Raw genomic sequence first — 15,968 nt, 5'->3', positions numbered from 1 at the left:
AACTTTAGTTATATATCATGGATGCCACTGAAGATGTCAATTATAAAGATAAATAAGTAATTCATGGTGAATTCATCCTTTAATGCAGGAAAATATAAGTGGTTCTACTATCTACTATCATGAAGTGAACATACATGAGCACACTGGAAAAAGCATGTGTTTACACTGCATATGGCCTTGACTACACCACAGACTGTGTATACTCCCTCCTTCCCCGATGGGAGGACTGATTCTATTTCTGTGCCTCTGCTCATTCTGCAAACGTGACCTGGAAACTCAGGCTACAGTTTTTTTTTATATGCTAGATCTGTTACTGTTTAGTAGGAACAATATCTTAGACCTTCACTAGTCCTTTTTTTCTGGATAAAATTGGAGAATGTTGGTCTGCACTGATCTCATGTACTGTCTAACCTGGTCTGCACACCTACTTAAAGATTGTTAATGAATAACTGCCATCGATCACTATATCATAGCCGATCCAGCTCAGCTAAATCCAGCTCATTTCTTTCTGTTGGTTTCTTCACAAAACCGGCACTCTTCACACATCTTACAGCTTTCGTGGTAATGCTCTATTATGAGTGACTGCAAGCTTGTGTAATTGCGTTAGGAGCGTAAAGCACAGTGACTAGGCTACTGTAGATGGCGTTTGAAGGATAGCACTATTCTCACTGTCATTCACTGTAGACACACACAAAACACACAAACATATTTGCTTAGCACTTAAATCTTATTCTGAAAACAGGTAGATGCTCTGCTTCTTTCACACACACACACACACACACACACACGGCTTGCACAATATGAATAGTCTCGGCCTCCTTTCTTACACGAATTAGCATGACAAATTGTTAAATGACATTATAGGCTTTTTAGACTTTCTCTTTTCTGCGCAGGATTCATTACTACCCACACACACATACACATACACTCTCACACAGAAAGGCACACATCAGTGTATAAATATCTCTGTGAAGGAGTTCTTTTATCACTTTCAACCCCCTTAATTGCATGCAGGGATACACACCCGATCATACACTAGATTACATTACTTTACAACTCTTTATAGGTTCTCGGTTGGCAAAAAATAAAAAGCCATGGCAGATAGATTTTTTTATCTGACAGTAGGTATTGTTTTGTTGGATATTTGCCATTATCATTACAACTCATTTAAAGACCATTATTATTTGCATGTTTGTATTTTTTAAAATTGTGCTTCTGCTAACTTTTGCACTACTCTGGCTGGTTGAAATATAGGTTTGTTTAATGAAAAGCCCACAGATTGGGCTACTAATGATATTTAATGTAGAATATATTTTATGTTCGATGTTTTTAAACACTATGTTCAATTTTATTTTATTTTTTTGTACTGGAATGACGTCACCATTAAAAGCTTTTTGTTTCGACTCAAACTCAGCTGTCATGGTTTCAGCTTTCCTGTGGTACGGATCAGGGTATCAAACTCAAATTCTGCCTGAACTGCATCCATATTTTCAGGAGCATTTGAAGGCTATGAATTTTTAAAAACATATTATCTATTCTATTGATTAACACTTGCAGTTAATCCTGGGCTCGTAAAGTAGAATAGGAAGATTGGAGGAAACATTAGGATTAATACTCATTAATATTACATATATATATATATATATATATATATATATATATATATATATATATATATATATATTAGGGGTTTCATAGGATAGCTGATTAGACTCGTACATTCAGTAGTCAATACTGTGGGGATGTCAACTATGCAGACCAGTGGAAAAAACAGCTAAACAGACAGTAATGAAATGCAGGGCAATATCACTTAGTTTTCACTTTGATATCACTTTGTATGAAATGTACTTCACTCATCAGTTTTTGCCTTAACTGTGGAAAAGACACCTAGTAGAGTGTGTTGTTTCGAGTGTGAATTCTAGATAGGGTGAGACTGTTGAGACTGCTGTGGGCTGCTTCAATATTCATTTTTGCTAATTCTCATGGGCTGAAAGAAACGAGGCAGTTAAGTTTAATCATGTAGTAGGCCTATAGATGTTGCACATCTTGGCATTTGCAGATCATAAGTTTCATAAATGTTTCTTAGGATTCGTTGAATAAATCAGTTGTTTTCTTCTACTTTCATAGACGTTGTACAAGTATGACAGTTTAGCCATTCTTAAAAAGACGTTCAATCCTGCGTTCAAAGGTTTTTCGATTTTTTTACAAAAAGCCCAAACAAACAAACAAAAAAACCCCAGATCTTAAAACCGTCTCAACTCAAAATGTGTCTATAATTACCTGTAATATTTTTGAAAATGCATCAAATAGCACCGGTTAACTGAATGAGAAATGGCAATATAATATAATAATCAAAACGAGATGAAATTGTGTTACTGTCCTGTAGACTTGCACTTGTTTGATGAATAAGTACCTACTCTTTTGTTGTACAACTGTATCCCCCCCCCTTTTGTGGCAAGTCAAATGAGGCCTCAAACCCACACTGTCTGCTCCAAACTGTCCAACATTACACTAGCTCTATTGTTAATGAGGAATGTTTTACTTTTCCTCCAGATATTGTTTGGATTTCTGTGATTGCACACTAACTAGAAGAACAGTAGAAATGTTACAGGTCCATCTGCATTTTGATATTGCCACTCATTGGTTTAGGCCTTTAGCCACGTTTCAGCTTAATATCCAAATTTCACACGTTCTATCCATTTAGTAGAGATGTGTCTTCTGCCTTGCCTGTGATGACCTGCACAAATTCTATCTGAAGATCAGTGTTGACAGTGGATCGGGCTGTGAACACTCAGTGCAAGTGGGAGGATGAGAGTGGGACGTCACACAGAGAGGAGAGAGCCATAAACTCAGTCTGTCCCAATCATATTTCCTAACAGTGTTAGCAACCGCAAAGTTGATGAGTTGAATCAGACTACCCACACACGTTTCTATCTTAAGAAGTGCTTTATATTGCAAAGCAACTTTACTCCCTGTGGGAAGCATTCATCAGACATTTCAGGATAAGAGCGATGACACATAATTAGTAGAGAAAATTTGTGGACCGGACACCATAAATAAACATGGTTCACTGTGCGCGTGTGTGTGTGTGTGTGTGTGTGTGACAGAGAGAGAGAGAGAGAGAGAGTGCGTCACACAGAACTAGTGTCTGTGTTTGCCTCAGCACACTGACTGGGAGTGTGTAAGGGGCTTCCAGGAGAGCTGTCTCGGCCAATAGTGATGCGGTATGTGGAGAGGCTCCGCCCACTCACTAACAGCATAAGACTGATAGTTAGTGTGGAGGCCCAGCTGCTGGCAGGGAGACCCACCTACACACACAACACAGCCATAGATAAATCAAAAGCACTGCATATGGCTGTTCAGGTGTATCTCTGACTAGTAAATACACACAGTGTACTCACACTTGCCAGCACATTGCTCAAGGCGAAGTGTGCATAGGAAGAGAGGAAGGCTGTAGAGAATGGAGAGAGAGTTTTAATTAACAGGCACAAGCGTCAATAAATAAAAACAAATGTGCATTCTTACCCTGGATCTGCTGTGTTTACTGAAATAAGAATTATTTAATTATTATTTATTTAATTAAGCACTACAGTGTTTAAAACAAAGAACATCATTAACAATACTAATTACAGGAAAACAAGAAGAGGAAAGGCTGATTATAGAAGGAAAATAGAAAGCAAAAGAGAGTAAATTGGATAGACAGAGCACAGGGTACGGAAGATATGGAACAGAGCAGAATTTGGCCTGACTGGGTAATAGGGTAATATTTGAGCATTATCACAGGAGGAGGAGTGTGAGTGTCTCACCACAAATAATGGAGAAGACATGAGTTCTCCAGCTTAATGTGAATAAACGCCCTCCAACAGCCATGCAGCCCAGTGCGCCATTAAAACCAGCCAGCCCTTTGTATAAAACATCCTGCTGCACTGCAACAGAAAGACCTGCAGAGAGACAGACAGAGAGAGATTGACTGAGTGAAAGGCTAATCATATTTCCAATCAATATTGCTATCATTTGAATGTTTTTCCTAGTCTCTTCCTCAGATATTTCTCAGCTATTTTAATTTATTTTCATTTATTTACTAATAGATTCTTATTTTTTATCCTATGACAAAATGTCTGCATGGAAACACAACAACAACAACAACAACAACAACAACAATAATAATAATAATAATAATAATACCAACAACAACAACACACACAACACACACACACTGGAATTGGATGATTAAACATTTATGCATGTTGAATGAGAAAGAAAAGAAGCAGGAAAGGAGCGAAGAAACAATAGAGGGGAGGAAGAGGGACAAATAGTAAAAAAGAAAGAAAGAAAGAAGAAGGATGGATGGATGGATGTAAGGAAGGAAGAATAAAAGGAGGGGAGGGAAGAAAGGAGGAAGAAGCAAAGAATTTGAGGGATAAAATAAAGGAAGAGTTGTTATTCTCCTTTCCCAGCTTCAAATGTTTTCATGTTTTCTTCACATTGACACTCTTGATACGCAGTAGCCATGTATCATATGTAAAAATGTAATTGTATTAAAAGGTTTTTTACACATGGCTGCTATAGTGCTGATTGCCTGGAGGAGGCACTGCAGACTTAGGCATGATTTCCTCTCTCTTTACTATTTTCCATTGCTTGTGCTTGTGTCCAAAATGGTTCCCTATTCCCTACTGAGAGCAAACTGTGGGCATTCTTTACTTACTAGAGTACAGTGATTGGACACTAGCCTATGTGGGATTTCACAAGCCCACTGTGTAGTCTCCACTGTGCCTTTATGTGACTAAAATACCAAAACTCTCAAAATACTATACTATAAAGTGAATAGGGTGTGGTTTCGTACATGCAGAAGATCCTCTTTCTCTCTCTTTCTCCCTCTCTCTCCCTTCTGATCACCTCACTCATTTTTGTCTTCTTCCTTTTCTTTTTTTACTCTTTCCTAGTCCGTGTCCTCTGAAGCGCAGTGAAGGTGTGAATGGTGAGAGACTGCCTTCAGTAACCACAGTGTAGCTTTTGAACATTCACACTAGATTAGCTCTTATAACTAGACATTAAGCCTGGGGGCTTTTCACTCCTCAGTGTCAGACTAGGGTGTGACAGTGTGAATGCACACTTTGCCCCTCCAGACCAGGGGAAGTGGATGTGCTGCTCTCACACACACACACACACACACACACACACACACACACACACACACACACACACACACACACACACACACACACACACACACACACACACACACACGCCTCTCGCACACAGCAGAACATTAGCTCATGTCTACAAAATGCCAAATGACAACACACAGGATATGAAGCCTGTAGCTTTGAACTGCAAACTTCCAGCTCTGGTGTGATTGAAGACCACACGCTGTGTGTCTGTGTATGTGCATCTTATTCTGTGTAAGTGCATCTTTTTCTGTGTAAGTGCATCTTTTTCTATGCAAGTGCATATTTTGAACACCAGCATGTTTGTTTTTAAAAATGTTTTTTTTTAAAAAAATTATTATTATTATTTTGCATGGAGAAATACTATGTAGGCCTTAGGCCTCTCTCACCTCAGCCTTGATGACTAGTTACTATGGAAACGGAAATGTGAAAATAAAGTTCTTGCAGGTTATAAGAATGAGCTTCCATATCTTAGAGGTTTCTGATTGTAGAGATTATTTGAGTTACAGAACCTTGGTGCCTGAGGGACACACAATAAGTTAGAAGATGGTTTGGGTCTTGGTGCAAAATTTCAGTAAAATAAACATAATTTCCTTCTCTGCTTTTATCCCTGTATTTGGTTGGATTTAAAAAAAAAATATTCAAAATCTCATGCCTGAGATGATTGGAGATGATGATAGAAGGACACGCCCAATCCTTTCTCCCTTTTCCTAGCTCATTATTTCTCTCTTACATGCCCCCCCCCCCCCATTTCTTTCTGTCCTCTTGTGTCTCTTTTTGTCTATACTGCGTTTCTGCCACACCTGACTACAGGACTGCTGCAGTAACACAACGACTTTTCTTTTCTTTTCTTTATCTGACAAAAATGTGGTTAAACCCATTCAAATGTTAAAATGTGGTAATGCTCCAGTGTGTAATCATGTTCTGTTTTTCTGTTGCAATCAGTGCTGTATTGTTACTGCCAATACAACCTGCACTGTCTTTTCACATCATTTATGCATATCTGTAAATGGCATTGAAACTTTTATGGATAGATTATTTGATTATTCCTCTCCTCTGTATGGTTAGTATACATATCCTTTTTAAAGCTATTCATCTTGATAGCAACTGTTTATTTACTTGAAACAATGTCATATATCATTACACTAACTACAAATAAACATAAAAATAGAAGAATTTTTTTTTTTTTCATTTTAAATATGTGAACTCTGTTGGGAAGCACAACTGAAGCAGTGCTATGATAAATTCAGCCATGCTGTGTATAAGACTTGACTTACTTGCCTGTCCATACAAATTAAGTTATGTTGATATCGAGAGGTCGAGGTGGCTGATTTAATACTGCGTGTCTTTCCCCAGCCCCCTGTTTATCATCTACTTGATGAAATCTCTTTATATTCCTTGGCATTCATCATTCTGTTGGTTTTTGCCCAGATGCCCTAAATCATTGGTTAAAACTGCACCCCAGACACAGAGAAACCTTTGTCATTATTATTAATAGGTGGAGCTTTGACTTTGGGAACAAATGATCTGCCAGATGCTAAGCAACAATGTCACTGGATTTCTTTCTGTCCCTTAAAGAAATGACCTTTAAGTAGCTGTTTCTTAAATGACCTTTAAAAAGACAGTTGTTTGGGTGTTTCAACACTTTTTCTCATGCCCTCAATTACTGTGGAAGAGACCACGCCCATCAGGACAGACATGTCAAGATATAGGTGGTCAGTTTGTATTGATGTACAGTGACCTTTCTCTATAAATGAACCTGTGGATGAACACAACTTTTGTTTTTGTTTTTTTGCTCTCTCTCTCTCACACACACAGACACACACACACACACACACACACACACACACACACACACACAGTGCCAGTGGACAGTAATAATGACTCAGCGTGTACCACATCACTTCCCATGCAAATGCTATGACTCATTCATCTCTTATTCTTCTAGACTTAATGCCGTCTTCTGCATCTTTTTCATGTTTCACTCTCTCTCTCTCTCTCTCTCTCTCTCTCTCTCTCTCTCTCTCTCTCCCCAAACCACTTTACTGTGTACTGCAATATTTCATGGAGTAAAACGCTGTAGCAATGGCTGCATTAGAAAAAGCATCCCACATATGTCATATGAAGTCAGTAACCTAAATTCTGCATCTGTGCCTTTATACAGATTGATCCCTTTCCTATTTTCAGCATCACCATGGTGACTGTGCATACGCCTGAGTTTATCTCTTTGCCCTGAAACTGCTTCCAGCGCTAGAGTGTGTTATATTTATTCTAAGCCTAGCACCTCCCGAACTGTCCGACACGGATCTGATTGTGAATCTCTTGCATTTTTAGCTTCAGAGTACTAGACAGTTCAAAATGACTAGTATTTTCTTTTCTTGCCCTTAAGGTGATCGAACATTGTTTTATATCATCTCTGTGAAGTTAATCAGCCTGCGCTGCATTGTAATCCTGACGGACATGTTCTTCTCAGAGAGGATGATGGTATATGAAGGTGACAGATGATAGCCTCACTCTTGTCCACTGCATTTAGTTTCACATGTCATTCCAAATGTTTGTTATAACTGACACCTGTGTCATTGCACAGCAAAGGAGAAGAAAAGGCGTAAGCTATTTTATAGACAAAAGTGTCCCATCTGCATTTTAAAGCTTCCATAACATCATGGTGTCTTGGTAGTGTTATAACACAAAAAGGATAAAGAGTGAAGCTAAAACCTGCAAAATCATTGATAACACCCCCCCCCCCCACCTTCTGCCCCTGCCCCACAACAGTCTTATCAACTAGCATAGCAGTCCCAGTAAACGATATGGAAATAAAAGAGCAGCATGGTTCCAGCACTACAGGGGAAGGAAATATATCATTATATGCATTGAGTGTGAATGACACAATGTTGTTATTTAAGTGTCCGATTTTATCTAGAAAACAGTGATCATCCTGTCACCATTCCCCATTTCATAGTGATTAGTAATTAGTACTTTTCATCCATTGTTTCAGACGGACATATAGATGCACATATATATTAAACCCACTGTTCAAACAGCATCAAAATGGGCTTTTTATATCATATCTCAGAGTAGATGCTCCTGCTGAGTATGATATTTGACTGGGCTGACTGACAATGTGGTCTTTCACATTTTTTCCCCACATTATTTGACATTTCATTGTTATGAAGGATTTCACTCCCCTGTTAAAACTTATCAGCTACCCTGTCTGAGGTGCATATAATCCTATAATTAGTTACATTTGCTAAGCTAGGATTGGTCAGGTACTGCTTAGAGGAGGTCTGTTAGCAAGCTAAAAGCATAATTTAATCCTTTATAAATGTGCACTGGTTTGCATGTAGGTTTTTCTCATCCCCTATATGGAGAGTGTTTTTTTTTTCTTTTCAGAAGAAGAATAAAGTAGGCCTCTGGTCCGAATATCGGTGACATTATTCTACTTTAGATTTCACTCTGTTTAATGATCACAAGAGCTTTTCTTACAGGAAATGAGACTGAATATCTGAGGAGGGAGTGGAGATAGAGTGCAGAAGGGAAAATGATACAGACTGGTTCTCTTTTCAGAGATGAAATCCTTCTGGCCAGAGCTCTCGGCCTATTGATCCAGCTTGCATTTAGCAGAGGCTAAGGCTAATGCTAATCTAGGGAAAAATCTATCTGCCAGTGTATTCATTGACTTAAGGTTACAAAATACTGATCCTGGATCAGTACTTTACTCTCTGTTTACACCACTATATGATAGCAAAGACAAGAATCGATGTGGCTAATCGATAAATGTTAGGAATGAGCAGATACTCCGTGGCTCTCTCTCTCTAGGCTGGGCAGCACTCTGTAGCTGGCTTTAGAGGAAAACAGTTTGCATGTTTCTGATTTTGTTAAATCGGCTTTCTAGCTGGCATCAGACACCTACGCCTACGAGGCCAAGCATGCATGGCTGCTGCTTGATGATTAGGCACAGCTTGTGGCTATGCTTTCTGCGTCAGCTGTGCTTTATCAAGCCCCTAGAGTGTGTATGAATGACTCTCTCACACACATACACAACCTCAAACAATGTCTTTACATACAAATATATTAGACACACACAAAACACACACACACACACACACACACACACACACACCATTACTGTCTAGTATGACTCATACGGTAACAGATAGAGAGGTGCTATTGAGGTGGGGTTTGTGTGTGTGTCTGAGTGTTTGTGTGTGTGTGTGTGTGTGTGTGTGTGTGTGTGTGTGTGTGTGTGTGCATAATGTGGGGTTGAGCGAGTGGGAAGAGAAAAGAGAAGCACACTATTGGAATATTAACCTCTCAATGTCTCCCCTAAAAGCATCAGGTATATATATGAGCTTGATTCATCTTCAGTGCCTTTATACAAAGTATAATGTTACACAAAAACGGCTGATTTCTCATGAGAAATCAAACCAACACATACAACTCATGAAATGGAGAATAAGTACGAGTTAACACCCACTGAACTCCCTTGGTGAAGGAAAAACCTCTGGTGGAGGATATTATCTCAGTAATACCATGGCCACTTACCAGCTAGTAAAAATAGATGCTTTGTATATGTGTTGCTTCCTCATAATGCAAACTGCTATGTTTATAGTCTACCATTATACTTTTATTTTTTACCTGTAGGAGGGTGTTATCTCATGCTATTCCTGTCTGATTTAATTAAACCATTTCCATGCACTGTTGCGCATAAATAAATCCTTGCATATACATCACATGAATCATTTTTATTTTCTTTGTTTATCAAAACAATGATGAAAGTGAGAGAGATGTGTGAGTATAAACCTAGTAAAAGCTATTATTTATGCTTGATGATTACATTCCAATAGGTCTACATCGTATCAGGAGCTTTGTTCTAAAACATTTAATTACATTTTTGAGAATTAATGCACACCTTCCAGCCATCAGTAGTGACTCTGGTATAATAAAAAAGTCTTCTAGTTCACTAAAAATGTTAAAATGGAATAAAATTTTACCTGCCAGTACCCCGAAACTTGATCCCAGCAGTGCATGAAAGGCCTGGACTGGAGAGTATAACAGCACAGCTGCAAGAATGATTAGGGAGGACCCCAGAGCATCACAAGCATAGATCTGCCCCACTCCCAACACTGTACCCTGCGTGAGCTAACAGAAAACACCGATATGCACAGTACATACACCAAAATCTAAACCTAACAAATTTACAACTAACAACTTTAAAAAAATAAAAATAAATAAAACCTACTCATTTTTAGTTCCCATTCAACAGCATTTGATCGCAAACATGGAAGAAGAACAGCTGTATCATCATTTGCTGAGTTTTATTACAGCAGTAAAATGCATAAAAAAAGAATAAATCAGTGATATGTATAAATGACACAATAGCTTGTTTAAAACAGTTGGATGCTACATGTCTACAAGAGACGAACTGAGAGTGACATCATTGCTTACTAGTGTGAACGCAGGAGACGCGTAGAACATCTGTAAGGGGTAATAAAACTGAGCCGCATACTGTATCACATAAGATGTATTTAATTAGGGTTTCCCAGTTTCTTGCCACCTCCCAGTAGGTGAACTGCCCACACCCGTTGGTGTGAATGTGTGTGTGGATGGTGCACTGTGATGGACTGGTATCCCTTCCTGTGTGTATTTGCGTCCTGTACCCGGTATTCCAGGAATAGGCTCCTGATCCACCAGGACCCGGACCAGGATAAAGCAGTTACTAAACCTGATGATGAAGATGGTGAATATTGTGTTTGCATAGCATTAATTCAAAATATTCTAATGCATTGCTGTATATTCTATTGGCAACACATATTTGCTCCGAACATGTTCAGTGTTCACTGTTGTCATGTCTGATAAACAGCTGATATCAAATATTGTAGTATGGGCTTCTATGCATTATGAGTTTAATCGGTGGTAGAGTTTTCAACTGATCCATACATCCATCCATTTTCCATACTGTTTATCCTACACAGGGTCACAGGGAGCCTGTAGCCTATTCCAGGGAACTCAAGGCACAAGGCAGGGGACACATTCACATAGTATGGACGCTTTGGAAATGCCAATCAGCCTACAATGCATGTCTTTGGACTGGGGGAGGAAACCTGAGTATATGGAGGAAACCAAGTACTTAAAGCACGAGGAGAATATGTAAAATCCACACACACAGGTTTGAGGCAGTACCCCCAACCATGAAGATGTGAGGCAAACCTGCTAACTATTTAGCTTTTACTGTTGCCCCACTTGAGAACAGTTAATGCGTAAATAATGAAGAAGAAGAGGAAGAGGAAGAAGAAGCCTTATTTGTAACTTATACTATACAGCACAGTGAAATTCTTTTTTCTGCATATCCCAGCTTGTTAGGAAGTTGGGGTCAAAGTGCAGGGTCAGCCATGATACCTGGAGCAGATAGGGTTAAGGTCCCTGTACACTGTACAACTACAGTATACAATTTTCATTGAAATCTGTCTGGTAAATAAGTGTAATTATTTTTCTTTTTCTTTCTTTTTTTCTTTTTTCTTTTTTTTTTTTTTTTTACAGATGTCCCAATATATTATATGTACTAACTCTCTACTAGTCTGAAATGAAAAAATGAAAGATTCTTGCTAAACGAACAGAATGTTGGGACCTTTTTTCATTTACGAGTTTAAACACATTTTCTAACATTGCGCCATAAAAAAAGAAGTTTTGTGCTAATGTTTTATATATGTTTTGCAAGTCCTAACAGATTAATGAATAATATAGAAAAGAAATAATGTGAGGCCATAGCTGGATTTACAATGTACTTAATAAGAAATTCATTTCACTGCCAGTGAGAGCTCTGGAAATTTCCATTCACCCAGTAGGCTATTCATGACACAGGGCAGTAAAAGAGCTATAGCTGTATAAAACTTACGATTCCTTCTTGCTCCCTCTCTCCTCACACCATTCCTTCACTTCTCGCGCTCTCTTAGCTCAAGCTGTCTCCATGGAGATGTACCGGATGCACTAGATGCTCTTAAGCTGTATATTGATGGGGCCTGAAAGGACCGCCACGGGGTGCAACTGCATTGAGGAGGCAAAAGGCAAATCACAGAGACTTCCTGACACAGCACAGGTTAGCATAGAGGCTATGTGGATATAGATTATCTGAAAGTCAGACTAGCACGGAGGAGGTAGAATACTGGAACACTATGAATTATAAATAGGCTCTCTTTTTTTTCTTTCACACCCATACATGCTGAGACTTGTGCACTTCTGAATAGAGAGAGCAGCAGATAGAAGGAATGGAAAAGTAAAGAGAGGATACTAGCAGTGTGAAAATAGCGGTATGAATATATATTTATGTTACAATATATTATGATTATTGTGCGTATTATAGTTGCAGGCAGCACATGGTACAGTGGGTAGCATTGCTGCCTCATGGCTCCACAATTCCTGGTTTGATCCTGAGTTTGCATTTCTGTGTAGTTTCACCATGTTCTCACCATGTCTGTGTGAGATTCCTCTAGGCTCTCTGGTTTCCCTCCACCTCCAAAAAACATGCCAGTATGTGGGTTGGTTATTTTAAACTGCACCTAGGTGTGAATGTGTGTGCATAGACCGGAGTCCAGTGTACTCCTGCCTTGCACACAGTGTTCACAGGACAGGCTCTAGATCCACCGTAACTCTGACCAGGACAAAGCAGTGACTGAAGATTTTCGGTACAGAAAATTCCAGATGTCACATCATCCATCCATTTTCTGTACCGCGTATCTTACACAGTGTCATGAGGAGCCTGGAGCCTATCCCTGGGGACACCCCACAAGGGCACGAGGCGGGGGACACCCTGGACGGGGTGCCAACCCATCACAGGGCACAATCAGTCGTGATACACAAACAGTTTTGTTATGGAGACAAAAGCAGCTCTGCAGACAAATTTCTTACTGTCATCACTGATAGCCATGTTGTTTCAGTTTGTTATCTGCTAAAAGCTGTTCCTGGAAAGGTTAGTGTAGAAAAGTGTCCATCGCTCCACACTTGTTTTTGTGCCAAATCCCTAAATAGTGAGTCATCAGTGTCTGCACTACATTTCTCAGCATGAACAACATTATGTATACTCAAAAATGGTCTGAAATAGTACAGAAGCATGCACAGCTCTAGTATCCCCTTATGAGTGCATTGATGTCCTGACCTGAGTTATGTTGAGGTGTGTGCTGTTGATGCTCAGTGTTGCCCCCTGAGGCAGGGCTGGATGGTTGGGGTAGTATGGGTTCTCAATACCGGTGCAGGCCAAATACAGCAGCAAGACAGTGTTGAAGGGGAACACACTTACAGGCAAATCCCATCTGTCAAACACAGCAGCCAGGCCACTGTGTACAAATGTACTGAGAGAGAGAGAGAGAGAGAGAGAGAGAGAGACAGAGAGAGAGAGAGCGAGAGAGATAGGGTGGTATAGGTCCATCACAAACTCTGTGTATGTGTGTACATATGTGGGCATGCGAGGGTCTTACGTTATGGCTCCAGCAAGACATGCAGGCAGCAGTAGCCACCAGTACCAGTCTCCTGCATTGCTGGACACACCGATCAATAAGGCCACCAGCATTCCGTTATAACCGTGTTCACCTTTGGAAACCTCTACTCTGTGGCACATAAACACACCCACACAAAGAAAATGTCCCACTATTGTGTACAGTATACATGTGTACGTGTGTGTGTGTGTGTGTTTGTGTGTGTATGTGTGTGTGTGTAATCTGTGGTTTTCTCTCACCGTTCCTGTCCGATGAGGATTGCCATGACTGTGGAGGAGATTAGTCCCAGGCTTCCCAGTAGGGCCTGCCAGGGACTGGCAATTGACAGAGCAGTAAGAATCAGAGCTCCACTCAAAGGGTTATTCACCATGATCACACCAGAGACACCCCGCAATAACCACTCCAGCAGCTGCATGAGGAAGGCCTGGTCTGACAGGGAGAGAGCGAGAGAGAGCGAGAGAGAGAGAGAGAGAGAGAGAGAGAGAGAGAGAGAGAGAAGCAGTTCAGTGGTGGGGGAAAATGGAAATGTATATCTATTTTACAATCTACTGTATCTACAGGCATGTTCTCCCCGTGCTGCGGGGGTTTCCTCCGGGTACTCCGGTTTCCTCCCCCAGTCCAAAGACATGCATGGTAGGCGGATTGGCCTTTCCAAAGTGTCCGTAGTGTATGAATGGGTGTGTGAATGTGTATGTGATTGTGCCCTGCGATTAATTGGCACCCTGTCCAGGGTGTACCCCGGCTTGTGCCCGATGCTCCCTGGGATAGTCTCCAGGTTTCCCGTGACCCTCAGAAGGAAAAGCGGTATAGAAGATGGATGGATGGATGTATCTACAGTATCACTTAAAATTATTCTGAGATGTTAGGAAAAAAAAGGTAAGAAAACACGGTTGTGCTATGACATTCTTCATCTCCAAACCTCATTTGAAGAAAGCCGGAAAACGGTGGGGACATGCTATACAATTTATTGGAGAATATTTGCATCACCGACTTTCTATAGTAATATCTTATCATACACTTTTTGACATTTGATTCCTGGAATAACAAAGAAGCATCTGTGAAACATACAGTAACACACTAAATGTCTGTGTACACGCGCTTTTGGGTCACAAATCACTATTTAATCTGCTCTAACAAAGCAGAAAGGAAGAGTTAGATAGAAAAAGAGACTGCGAGACAGTAGGAGACTCCCTCATCTTGCCCAGTCATCAATATCAAATGTCTTCTCCACATATATCTTTATATTAATAATATCTTTGTGATATGAAATCTGACATTCTGTTGCTGTTATTGCATTCACCTTTATTGTTTTGGCTGTTACTGCTCATATTTTCCTTATGCTCCAGCTTTTCCAGTAATTTCCCTCATGCAGTTCTGCCAATAAAGTGCCAATCAAATGACTTGAGAGAGAAAGTGCGATATAGAGTGTTTACTGCACTTATAAATACTATGATCCTCAAAGTCTTAGCACATTGGCAAGGCTAAAGCAAACAGTCGAATAACCAGACTAATTAACTCAGTTTCTATCGTATCAGTGAAAGTGTATCATTGTGTTATGGAACCTTCTGTCATGACATTGCTTTTTTTTTTTTTTTTTTTCAGAGCTAACAGCAAAATCGGATAATTTTCCCTTATATTTGAGATAAATGTAAACATTTTTAAAGTTACATTTTTTTCTCCTAGTAAAAACACTTTTGTATTTGTGCTAGCAATAGCAATGTTGCCCATGGTGTCAGAGCAGTAAACAATGGGTATATCTCAACCACCTCCCTAGTTCAGTAGTCAGGGCATCAGGGATCAGGGAGTCGGCTAGTTTAAGTTTTGCAAAATCCTTCCAGTGCACTGGAACGTTCGCGGCCTAAAAAAATCCCACAATGCACAGCAAAATCCATGGGGCATCAGTGCTCACTATGATTCATGACCTAGGGAGCTGATCGAGAAGACAATAAAGAGAAGACAACCTTAACTAACAAATTAGTACCAGCATCACTAAACATAAAAACATTTCAGCGGAAACATATTCAATGTGTTACTTTGTGGACTTTTCCTTTAATCTTCGACAGTTTATGTCACAGAACATTTGATATGTATGGATGTAATGTCGACTCTTACCCTGCATGTGCGTGTGGAAGTGCTCCATTTCTCCTGTGCAGTACAGCAGCTTCTGGATCAGGTGCTCCGTGAGGCCCTTTGGCTGCTCACATGTTTTTTTAGTCTTAAACATCACTAACAGAGACCTACAAGAATCAAGCAACTGAGTCTTTCTCTCTCTGTCTTGCTTTCCCTCTGTTATGGACAGGGTTACTTTAGTCTC

The 15,968-nt window shown here is 39.9% G+C and overlaps 1 protein-coding gene across 1 annotated transcript in view; it reads right to left on the bottom strand.

Annotated features, from left to right (window-relative positions):
- Nucleotides 1-3,102: 3,102 nt before the first annotated feature.
- The window catches only part of si:dkey-183c6.7 (urea transporter 2), a 12,913-nt gene continuing 47 nt past the window's right edge, over nucleotides 3,103-15,968 (bottom strand). Inside the window, exons 1-8 of the mRNA XM_053629509.1 lie at nucleotides 15,767-15,968; nucleotides 13,894-14,083; nucleotides 13,637-13,765; nucleotides 13,318-13,510; nucleotides 10,160-10,307; nucleotides 3,807-3,941; nucleotides 3,402-3,451; nucleotides 3,103-3,308 (exon numbers count right to left, since the gene is read on the bottom strand). The exon at nucleotides 15,767-15,968 is cut by the window's right edge and continues 47 nt beyond it. Of these exons, the coding sequence (XP_053485484.1) occupies nucleotides 3,132-3,308; nucleotides 3,402-3,451; nucleotides 3,807-3,941; nucleotides 10,160-10,307; nucleotides 13,318-13,510; nucleotides 13,637-13,765; nucleotides 13,894-14,083; nucleotides 15,767-15,878 (1,134 nt within the window). The 5' untranslated portion in view covers nucleotides 15,879-15,968 and the 3' untranslated portion in view covers nucleotides 3,103-3,131. The remainder of the gene's footprint in view (nucleotides 3,309-3,401; nucleotides 3,452-3,806; nucleotides 3,942-10,159; nucleotides 10,308-13,317; nucleotides 13,511-13,636; nucleotides 13,766-13,893; nucleotides 14,084-15,766) is intronic.

The sequence above is a fragment of the Ictalurus furcatus genome, chromosome 7 (genome assembly GCF_023375685.1).
Source record: "Ictalurus furcatus strain D&B chromosome 7, Billie_1.0, whole genome shotgun sequence".
In the NCBI taxonomy this organism is placed as follows: domain Eukaryota; kingdom Metazoa; phylum Chordata; class Actinopteri; order Siluriformes; family Ictaluridae; genus Ictalurus; species Ictalurus furcatus.
The sequence above is the reverse complement of the archived record's forward strand: the minus strand, read 5'-3'. Positions and strand labels throughout refer to the sequence as shown.